General features: G+C 36.2%; 3 protein-coding genes across 3 annotated transcripts; 2 read left to right on the top strand and 1 right to left on the bottom strand.

Annotated features, from left to right (window-relative positions):
* The first annotated feature begins 273 nt into the window (after window positions 1–273).
* On the top strand, window positions 274–3,156 carry U2B'' (U2 small nuclear ribonucleoprotein B). Its single transcript, XM_048099030.2, has 5 exons — window positions 274–450; window positions 867–1,039; window positions 1,344–1,428; window positions 1,650–1,732; window positions 2,579–3,156. The coding sequence occupies exons 1-5, from the start codon at window positions 378–380 to the stop codon at window positions 2,855–2,857; spliced, it is 693 nt and encodes a 230-aa protein (XP_047954987.1). The 5' UTR covers window positions 274–377; the 3' UTR covers window positions 2,858–3,156.
* A 300-nt stretch (window positions 3,157–3,456) lies between these two features.
* LOC125201103 (F-box/LRR-repeat protein 3-like) lies at window positions 3,457–6,435 on the top strand. Its single transcript, XM_048099029.2, has 7 exons — window positions 3,457–4,298; window positions 4,549–4,674; window positions 4,742–4,846; window positions 4,924–5,317; window positions 5,393–5,522; window positions 5,637–5,928; window positions 5,994–6,435. The coding sequence occupies exons 1-7, from the start codon at window positions 3,672–3,674 to the stop codon at window positions 6,273–6,275; spliced, it is 1,956 nt and encodes a 651-aa protein (XP_047954986.1). The 5' UTR covers window positions 3,457–3,671; the 3' UTR covers window positions 6,276–6,435.
* A 2,095-nt stretch (window positions 6,436–8,530) lies between these two features.
* On the bottom strand, window positions 8,531–9,088 carry LOC125195102 (uncharacterized). The gene has a single exon (XM_048093302.2). The coding sequence runs from the start codon at window positions 9,075–9,077 to the stop codon at window positions 8,688–8,690; it is 390 nt and encodes a 129-aa protein (XP_047949259.1). The 5' UTR covers window positions 9,078–9,088; the 3' UTR covers window positions 8,531–8,687.
* Window positions 9,089–11,501: the final 2,413 nt, after the last annotated feature.

Genomic DNA, 11,501 nt, shown 5'->3' with positions numbered 1-11,501 from the left:
ATAGTGTGAAGGTGTGTTATAACTTATAATATTGTCCTATTATAGGTCCGACATATGTCACATATCCATACTTATTTGTCAGCGTCACTTTACCTAAAGTTCATCAGAAAAAGGCGGGTCGGGTTGGGTTAGAAAATTACACAAAACACAATGCTTTATGATTTAATTGATCATTTTTAAAATTCTAAAAAAAAAAAAAGGCAAAATTAATGATTTTAGCGCATCGAGGTCGGCCGGCCCATTTAAATTTGTATTCGAAGTTAAAGCCCATCATACATTGATTCTCATTTCACTGAATCACACCGCAACCCAACCGTTTTTCTTTCGATAGGTCACTCACACACACGCAGCGGAACCGAGCTTCAACGGCGGCGAAAATGCTCACTACTGATATTCCTCCTAACCAGACCATCTACATTCGCAACATCAACGAGAAAGTCAAGAAAGAAGGTATTATTCCCCCTATTTCTCGTTTCTATCTGAGTTAGGGTTTATGCCAACTCGTTGTGGATTTTCGATTAGGGTTAGTTTAGCTCATTATTCACCTATTCCTCTCTCTGAGCTTCACTATTAAACATTTCGGCATTGTTTCTGGCACCGGTGTAGCCGTAGCGCATCGTTTTCAACTATAGACTACTGTCTAGAATAATTTGTTATGTTGTTATTGTATATGAGTGAAAAAGTTTGCGATTTTTTCGGCTTGTGATGTGATATTGTATGTAATTGATTCCAAGCTAGATCAGTTAAGCTGTTTTTGATAGGGTTTTATGTAATTGGCATTTTTACTCCTGCACACGGCCATCAACTAGCATTCATGAATTCTTTTGCTGACGTTGGTGCCTTGTCTTCTTTAATACCCTGGACAGAGCTGAAGAGATCTCTTTATGCCTTGTTCTCGCAGTATGGAAGGATTTTGGACGTAGTTGCACTAAAAACACCTAAGCTTCGGGGGCAGGCATGGATTGTGTTCAGTGAAGTGATGGCTGCAAGCAATGCTGTGCGTCAGATGCAAAACTTCCAGTTTTATGAAAAACCGCTGGTGAGTTTGTATCGGTGCACTTGTTTTGCATAATGTTTGTAAGTAAACCTGTGCAATCCCTATGGTTTTAAAATTCACTTGAGGCTGTGAGTTCCATTTCCTACATTCAAATCTTCAGAAATGATGATCTATATTATTTAGTTGAGTTAAACATGCCCCCTCCCCTCGAAGAAGGGCCTGATCAACATCCTCAAAGTTCATTTTATGTCCACCCTTATAATACCCACCTTTGGTTCACTATCTCCTTGCATTTATGTATGTTTACTTTATAACGTTCCATTCTAATTGTTTACCTGCCACACAGAGAATTCAATATGCTAAATCAAAATCAGATTGCATTGCTAAAGCCGAAGGTACCTATGACAAGAAAAAGAAGCAAGAGGAAAAAGGTGAAGTTTCTGTCATACAAAGTCAGTTCTGTTCCATATTAGTTTTGGCATACTTGCTTCAAGAAGATCAGCATAGCTGTTCCTATGTTTTGTTCTCATTTATGAAGACACTATAAAATAAATAGAATTCAGCAGCTTTATTGAAAGTTTTTAATTTTGATACACCAAGGAGTCTTTGCATAACATTTTGGACTCATAAAATTTTGTTTTGGGTTATCCAGCTGAGAGAAAGAAACGAGTTGATGAAGGTCAGCCAGCTCCTAATGCTACTGGTCCAAGATCTGATAGTAATGGAGGCCCATCTGTAAGCTTCTTTCATTTATCTAACTACCTTTTCCTTCCTATATTATTTATTAAAGTGATATGATATATTAAACCTCAATGAAGTTGGTATGCCAGCATTTTCTAGAAAGGGGGTGTTGTTTCCGGCTAGCTAAAACAAACTGTGACCTCGACCATGAGTCATCTTCTTTTATCTTGTGTGATATGCCTTGCACTGCACAATGATTTTTCTCTTCTTTAGTTTACCATATCCATGTGCTGTCTAACTCGGACTCTCTTACTCAAACCATCAAGCTCTTTTTATGTTTGATGAGTATTTCTTTTTATTTCATATGGTTTTATACAAGAAAAATTGAGTTATTTGCTTACTTCGATGCATGCCATTAAGCTCTGAAAGTTTTGTGGCGTGATCATGTCAAAATGTGTTTGTGATTCATATTAGTAAATAAAAGTCTGTTATTGTTAAGACATACTGTGATACTCTCTCTATGTTGACTTCACATCAGACCTTCTGAAGGCTAATACTTTTGTTTGCTGATTCACAACATCCATCCACAATCTTTATGGTTCTTGGTTTTTACAAAAGGTCCTATTTTTTTTTATCAAACTTGTGCAGTTGCTTGCACTATTGTATAGGAACGATTTTTTTTCACAACTAGCTACTATGCTCCCCTCTTACTGGGTACACGATCTCAAATGCACTCATTAGTACATACTCATCACATGCTTGTTAGGAAAAAGTTATTATGCATTTGTTGGCACTTAGCTGTATTATATGATGATCTGATTCCCCATTCATCCATTTAGACTTCCCTGTGTTTGGTTTCTGAAATTTACCTCTAAAGGAGTATGCTTTATTGTATTGCAGGCTGCCACTAGGCAAGGAATGCCTAGCGCACAAGAAGCAGCCGAGCCCAACAACATTCTTTTCATACAAAATCTACCTTATGAAACAAACAGCATGATGCTAGAGATGCTTTTCAAACAGTACCCTGGCTTTAGAGAAGTTCGGATGGTTGATGCGAAGCCAGGTATCGCCTTCATAGAATATGAAGATGATTCACAATCTTCAGTTGCCATGCAGGACCTTCAGGGCTTCAAAATAAGCCCCCAGAATGCTATGGTGATCACGTATGCCAAGAAATAAGGGCTCATATGGCGGGGCTGAGTGCTGCCTATCTGTTAATGTCAAGTAATTGTAATAGTTCCGCAACTACGTATACTTTGCCTAACTGCATTCAAGGGAAGAGCTGCCCGATCCTTGTTGTAATGATCACACCTCGTTTTGAAACAGTATGTTTTGGTTAAACCTTTGATCGAGATGCGCAGGAAAAAAATGAAAATGATATTGTGATTTTAGCTACGTAATTGAATCCTCTTATCTACTTTGGGACTCGTTGTGGAATTTTCTACTATTGAGATGAATGTACATTTTGAAGCGACCAAGAGCTGTTTCCCTTTTGGCCCTTTCTCTCTTCTTATTGATGTTAATTTCGTTTTGAAATTATGATAGTAGTATAATGAAATGATGATTCCAATTATATTTTGCTCAGTGATTTATATTCCGAAAATGATGGGAGTTGCTTGAAACTTTAAAAATCGCTAGGCAGCAAGTAGTAGTAGTAGTATAATAGTTTTTGCTCGTACCCATTTCTTGAGATTTGTGAAACAGTATTGGTTGATTGAATTTTTTTATTACAGTTTGTCCTTTCTTTTCCTCATGATATGAAATGAATTCTATCATGTTGATTTACTCTAATTTTGATATTTACCATAAATCCAGGTTTTTCTTCTCCTATGAAATTCCAAAATATTGCATAAATAATGTATTCATCAATTTTAAAATGAATAGAATTGATGGAGAAAGGATGACAACAATGGTACCTTCCCCAACAGAAAACTTCCCCAGTGTCCATTTCAGTTAAAAATTAGTTAAATCTCAACTATCCAAAAAAACAAAAATGCAAAGACTGCAACTCCTCATCAACAATCCAATGGAATCTCTTTCAGAAGAGATCATCTTCACCATCCTCGACTACCTCGACTCCGACACTAAGTCATTCTCCGCCACCTCCAAATCCTTCCACTCCCTCGAATCCCGCCACCGCAAAACCCTCAAACTCCTCCACCCCGACTCCCTCCCCGCCGCCCTCCGCCGCTACCGCCACATCCGCCGCCTCGATTTCACAAACTGTCCCAGCGCCGACGACGGCGTGATCTCCGCCGCCGCCGAGGCCTACTCCGCGACGCTGAGATCCGTGGATCTGTCGAGATCGAGGCTCTTCACGCACGCGTCGCTGTCCCTGCTGGCCACGAAATGCGGGGGGCTGGTGGAGCTGGATTTGAGCAATGCGACGGAGCTCAGGGATGCTGCGGCGGCGGCTGTGGCGGAGGCCAGGAATCTGGAGAAGCTGTGGATGGGGAGGTGCCGGTTGGTGTCGGATATTGGGATTGGTTGCATTGCTGTTGGGTGTAAAAAGCTAAAGCTGGTTTGCTTGAAATGGTGTGTTAGAATCACTGATCTTGGTGTTGCTTTGCTTGCTAATAAATGCACTCTCCTTCGTGCTTTGGATCTCTCTTATTTGCCGGTAATTACTTCTTCTTCGTCTTCCTCGAGGATATGTATATTGCGTTGTATGCCAAACTAGCTTTAAATGTAGAACGGAGAACCATAATGCGAAGGTCATTGTTAGGTAACACGGAGTTCATTATTAGCTTCGCTTTTAGTTCATTTTAGAAAATTTCATGTTATGTTTAATTCATCTCGCGAGTGTCAAACATATTGTAAACTCAACCGGCTACTGAATTTCTAAACAATGGCTGCTTGTGGTGTTTTAGATAACGGATAAGGGGCTCTCGCCTGTCCTGCAGCTGAAGAATCTAAAAGAGTTGGCGCTCGTTGGATGTCCTGGTATCGATGATGACAGCCTCAAGCATCTCAAGCAAGCTTCCAAATCTTTAGAGGTAGATCGTACTGTACAGTAAAATTCGAACTAATCAGGTGTTTTTTAACATATGTGCTCTTGGCCAGGTTCTTGATGTGTCCTACTGCAGCAATGTTTCGTGTAATGGCATAGCTTCTCTTATTAATGATGCCGATTCTCTTCACCACCTTAACATAGCCTATTGCTTTTCTGTGAGTGTGGAATTGTAAGTAAATTTTAAGTTTATGATATAGAGTTTGGTGTTTGATTGAAGATTATGGTGTTTTAGGTCACCTTAGATTTGTCGAAATGCTTCTACAAACTGTCTGAGCTGCAAACCATCAAGTTGGATGGCTGTCACGTCCCATTTGCTCTGATGAAGGGTATAGCCGACTGCTGTGCCTCCTTGGAGGAACTGAGCTTCTTCAAGTGCAACGGGGTGGGAGACGAGGCCCTCTCCTGCATTGCAAGGAAGCACCGGCTGCTGAGGAAGCTGGACATCACGTGCTGTCAGGAAATAACAGAGGCCTCAATCGACACCATCACCAATTCATGTCCGCACCTCACTTCATTAAAGATGGAGAACTGTAGTATGGTGTCGAAGGAAGCCTTTGTCTTGATTGGGACGCGCTGCCAATCCCTTGAGGATGCCGACTTCACTGAGACTGAAATCAATGACGAAGGTTGAGATACTAAAATATTACTATCTTTTTTGTGAATGTTGATTTTTTCTTGATCAAATTGAGTTCTTGATTTAGGTTTGGAGGCAATCTCAAGATGTTCCAAACTCAAGAATCTAAAGCTTGGATTGTGTCGCAACGTCACAGATAATGGACTCTCTTATGTGGGAAGCCGTTGCCAAAATCTCACACACCTTGACTTATACAGGTGACAAACATCTTCAATTTATTGATATTTTTGCTGAAGTGTGTGATTATTGAAAGATTAGAATACCAAAAAGAAGTTGTCTAGTGTTCTCCTAATCTATATATCTCCCATTAGGTGTATGGAGATAACTGATATAGGCATTTCAGCCATTGCTAATGGCTGCCCTTTATTGGAGATGATCGACATGGCCTACTGCGATAAAATTGGGGACACCTCGTTGACAGCACTAGCTGCCTGCATCCATCTAAAAACACTTGAAATCCGTGGCTGCCCTTGTCTCTCCTCACTCGGTTTATCAGCTGTTGCCATTGGATGTAAGCAGCTAGCTGTCTTAGACATCAAGAAATGCTACATCACTGATGATGGATTGATTTCTCTTGCACAAAATTCACAATCTCTGAAGCAGGTACATATATTGTTTTTTTTATCTCATGGAAGCGTAGCTCAAATGCCTCGTTTAATTATTTGCAGATAAACATATCATACTGCCCGGTGACAGATGTTGGGCTGGTGGCATTGGCCAGCATTCGCCGTCTGCAAAATTTGACAGTCTTGAATGTGATGAAAGTGACTGTGGATGGCCTTGTTGCTGCTATTCTGGGTTGCAGAGGGCTTATGAAGTTGAAACTTGACACAATGTATAAGTCGCGTATCCCTGAGGCGTTTCTGGATGAGGTTGAAGGGCGCGGTTGCAATATCCAGTGGCGAAACAAGGCGGCTCTGCGTTCCCAATATGCTTATAAACCTCAGTGATCACTTATTTCTTGGAGTTAGATTAAGTTTTGGTACTAATAGATGTTAAAGAGTGAGTTGGAGATGGAGAAAGTATGGTTAGATATTGTAGTATAGTGAAGGGAAATCCTAAGCCTAGGTTGAACTAAATGCAATGCTTCATGGCAAGTTTATTCCTATATGTAATTTTGCAATCATGTTGGAAATAAGTCAATTTATATGTGACACCTAAGAAAAAATACGAAATTTAAGCTATAATATCAGTAGCTCTTGTAGAATAATTAGTTGTCTCTGTACTTGATCACCACTAAAAAAATATTTTTCATAGAATTAGTGTGCTCTGTATAAATAGAAATAGTTGTGAAAACTGAAAACAGGCCATGACACTCTATAAAAAAATACTAAAATATAAAAAACAACAACAATAATCTAATAACCACTAAGAAAAAATTAAAACAGAAATACATCTGTAATGGCGCCAAAAACTCAGTGAAACTTCAATGGCGCATCTAATTACACAATCAAGCAGTAAAACCTCTAACCAATACGTCAGTCGTTCGAGTCACCACGGGATAGATTGAGAACCATTATTTATCTTCTTTAATTAGAAAAATAAAATTAAGTAGTAAAATATTAAATTTATTAGGGCTAATAGTAAAATACACCAACTGACTTTCGGCCAATTTAAGTTTTTACCACGAACATTTAAATGTGATGAAAAATACACCAACTTTTAACTTGAGTAATTTCTCACTGTTAAATTTTCTGAAAAATTAAAATGTGTGTATTTTGTTACAATATTATAAGTTCATCCAATAAATCGCGTTGTTTAAGGAACCGACGGAGATGACATAGACATCTCATTGCGCCACGTAGGTATAAATTTGGGTGTAGTTGAATTTTATGGGAAATTTACTTTATGGAATATTAAAGGTTGATATAAATTTTTTTTACATTAAAATTTATGGTAAAAATCTGTTTTGACCCAAAAATGGTGTATTTTTTGGATATTAGCCCAATTTATTACTATCTACAAGATAATATACATAATAGTATATAAAAGTGAGACTTATATTGCACTATAACTTTTTCAATTCATTTTTCATTGCATTTTTTAAAATTTACATCAAAATCAAAGTGGATAATTTCTGGAGTACAAAGGGAGTAATTTGAAGTAGAAATCACCATTTCATTCTCACCGTAACTCTCTATACGTACAAAGTGAACAAATATCCAATTGTTTAAATATATAAATAATTTGAAAGAACAATCCAAAAGAAGAAACCGTGTGATCATGTTTTATAGGTAAATATGGGTTGTAGCTAGTGGATGGTATCCATGTGATTTGACTAAACAATTATATGTGGACTGGACTACAGATAATTAATAAATACCACTATGATTTTCCTAATTTCTTATATTCCTATTTTGTACTACTATGATTTAAAAAATCTATCTATATGTAGGGTGTATGTAACTTAAATTATATTTTTAAGCACTAACTCAGATTAAAATAAAAGTCAATAAATATGATTTTTATGATCAAAATTAATCCTTTATAAGCTGAAATAATATTTTAAAAGATGGAATCAATAAAGGGTATTTTAAGAACAAGAAAATATATCTTGTAATTGGATCTGTATAATGCATGTCTTTATCTTTTCTAAAAAATTTCAAAAAAATTAAATTCCTTGCGACTCTTTTGAATTTCACCAAATGTCATAATTTATGAACTTCAAAAACACTTCTTTTTGGAATGATAGTAATTATGTTGAAGTTTTGATAACAAATAAATTCATAATAAATCAATTAATATACATGCGAATACATACTTTAGGATTAATTAAATTTTCGTTGACTATGGAATAATCTGACTTTATAACAAATTACATCCAAAGATATGACCCTGATCTAGCCAGCTAACATATATCTGTCTCCCGCGGAATGAGGTAATTAAACATAATTTTTTTTAATTAGGTGTACCCATAATAATTAAATTAAAATCGAATACCCAATATTTTGACGACGAAATTATTGGTTTACAATTCTCTCTTTTCCAAAAAGCCAATATTTGTAAAACATTTGTTAGTAATTATTTTTATCAATTCAAGTTCTCCATTTATCCGAATTAATTCGGTATTTCCACTGTATTTAAAATTCATATTTTTTAAAGCACGCGATATGTCTATGACTAATTGACTATGAGTACTTACTACACAACCCAAGAAATTAATTACACAAAATGAAGATAATTGAATAATTCCACTTGCACTATAGTAAATAAAAATTACAAAAGGTCAAACTCGAGTATTCACTAATCCACCGTGGAAAAAATATATTTAAATATCTATTTACACATTTAAATTCATTTTCAAAAGTAAAAAAAATCACCCCTTGCAAAAATAGGGAATAATAACCAAAAAATGAGAAAAATCAAAATTCCTCATGAATGCTGTCCAAATGCGGCTGCCACTCTCCCGCCGTAACCTTGTGGCGGCGGCGGCGCTTCTTCTCCTCCTCGGCGGCCTTCTTAACGACCCGATTCTTCGTGGAAGAGTTGTACGTTTGCTTAGAAGAAGAAGGCACCAAGAAGTAAATGGAGCCCCGTTTGAGTTCGGATTCGGGCGAGATTATGAGAGAGCCGGCGGTCGAGGGTTTCGAGAGGACGTGATCCGGGTAGTGCGTGAGGACGTCGCCTGCGGTGACCCGACCCGTTAATTCTTCGACGTAGCCGTTGGAGTGGACTATTCGGATCAAATCGAGGGCTCCGCATGGAAGAATGCATGCCAAACAGCACCTTAGGACGTTACTCTTTTTACCCATGATTTCTTTTTCTTTTTGTTTTTTAGGGTTTGATTATTATGTTGAGTTGGGGGGTTTGGGGTATATATAGGTGGGGGGAATTAGGAAAGCGTATAAAATGTAATCATTGATATCGTGTCTAATTATTTATTTATACTTATATGTGTACTCAACTAATTTCTTGAAAATTTGCTTCAGATTTGAGTATTGAGAGACGCTCTTGTTATGCCTAATAAGAGGGCTAAATCTTGAAATGAGGTATGCCCTACCATAGTCAAAGGAAATTAGACGGTTTCATCAAGAAATGTAAAGATAAATTGGTTTGAAAAAAGTTAGTGGAATGTGGGACCCATTTTTTTATATTGATTTTATAATTAAATGTGAGTGAATTGAGTTAGTAAAATGTGGGACATACTTATCATGTATGGTAAAAATGAAGTGTGACTCTTAATTGGGGACGGACCGAAATGGAAAAGTGTGACTGTTAATAGGGGACAGAGGGAGTATTTCATATTGTATCTCACGATTATCTTGTCTAACGAACAGAATGTCACCTTAGAAAAATCCTAGTAATATAGTATACACTTATTCTAGATATAACAATTGGCATCCTAGCTACTAGCTAGTATGGCTTAATGAAATAAATATGTTTGTGTATAACCGTGTCTTATAAAAAAGTTTGCTCTTTCATAAGCATTTAGAACTATATTATACGCCTCTGTCTCTAAAATATATAGTTAATGATGTAATGACAAACTAAATAGCACAAAAATGACTCGTATTTTTCATCTTAATCACAAACTAGCTAGCATTGTCGTCATTCTTTTATGGCAAAATAAGTACTACTAAGTTTGTAATTTCCATTAAATATGTTTTTCTAATTATGTAGCTGTTATTCACTTCCTACCACATGTACATACAAAAACACCTAAATTAATATGTACAAAATGTAAAATTATTAAATCCACTGATTGAATCTCACGCTTAATACATCCACTTCTTCCAAATCCAGAATTTTAGTAGATTTGTGCACTTTTTAATCTGCATAGTTCCAAAACTTCCAGCTGTCTTTGATCTATGGTGATCTTTCTAATATGTTAATTAAATGAAGTTCTCAATAAGACAATAAGTTTGCTTGATGTAAATGTATATTTCAGCATAATTAATAATATAAGTGTACGTGTATGTGTACATATACACGGTACTTAACCTTTTCATATTAATTTTGTTGATTAGATCAATACTTTTTTTGTTCGAAGCCAGTTTCAGTCCACCAGAATCTCACACATTGATTATACTTACCAGTTTATTTTTATATCCATATGAAATCTCAAAGGTTGATTTCATTTTGATTTATTAACTAAAGAGTAGTACAATAACTTTTTTATTTTCTTTATTTTTGTCACTCCGAGGGGTGTGGGTAAGTTTAAATTCAATCACAATTTCTGGTTTCTTTATTCTGTTCTCGTTTAACTTAAAAAACTATCGGCTTAATAAGTATATGGGGTATAAAAAAATAAATGTTATTATGCTAATTTAATTTCTTTTCATTTAGTTTTATATATTACGAGCTGAGGAAGTTTCGTGGTGCTTGTGCACCGCCAGCCAATCGAATCTTAATTATACCGAAATCATAATAAAATACTTATTGGATAATAATTTATAGGAATTTGCACGAGCGATATTCAGTTCAAGAATTAAGGTTTGTACTAATTAGACATTAGTCATAATTATTGATATTAGGGAATCCCATAACTTAATCCGGTAGTCTCGCCGTACACTTATAAGGGAGTATCTCTTTTCACTCTTCGTTGGCGTAGTAGGGCTTTCAATTCAACATGACATGCCCATGCACGAAATTAATGACAAATCTTATCGTGATTGTAACCGATAAAGATACGATAATTTTAAGTTGGGTTCGGATTAGACAGGTAACTATTCTAATTAATGTTATTTTCATTTTTTTCACGTCACAAGTAGAACAATGCATTTCTTTTGGACACCGGAATTTAAAAAGTAGGTTTGTGAGTGGGTGGAGAGATAATAAAGTAGGAGTATTATAGTGTAGAAGAATAAACAATAAAAGGTAGAATTAACTTCTGTTAAAAGAGAAAATGTATGACATCATTTTTAGTTGCAGATTTTCTAGAGTCTGTTGTATTTTGGATGCAATAGTTAGAATCTCAACTTCTACATGCTTAAGGCTCCAAAATCTTGCTTTATTACATGGACGGTCATGCCGTTCAAGAGATTTGACAAGAAATTTTGGAGCTCTTTCTTATGTGTGGTCTCTTGGTCAATTTGGTGGATTAGAGTGAAAGTATTCTTTGAAGTGATGAAACCAAACTGAGATGTTGAGAAAAAACTCTTTCTTTAGAGGCTTGGAGTGTGGACTAAAGGGTGGTGTTCGAATTTTTCTTATTCGCCCAGGCAAGCATGCGAAGA

The sequence above is a fragment of the Salvia hispanica genome, chromosome 2 (assembly GCF_029641045.1).
Source record: "Salvia hispanica isolate PSC_SH4W2 chromosome 2, Shi_PSC_v1, whole genome shotgun sequence".
NCBI classification, from domain to species: Eukaryota; Viridiplantae; Streptophyta; class Magnoliopsida; order Lamiales; family Lamiaceae; genus Salvia; species Salvia hispanica.
This window is presented reverse-complemented; position numbering and strand designations above follow the sequence as displayed.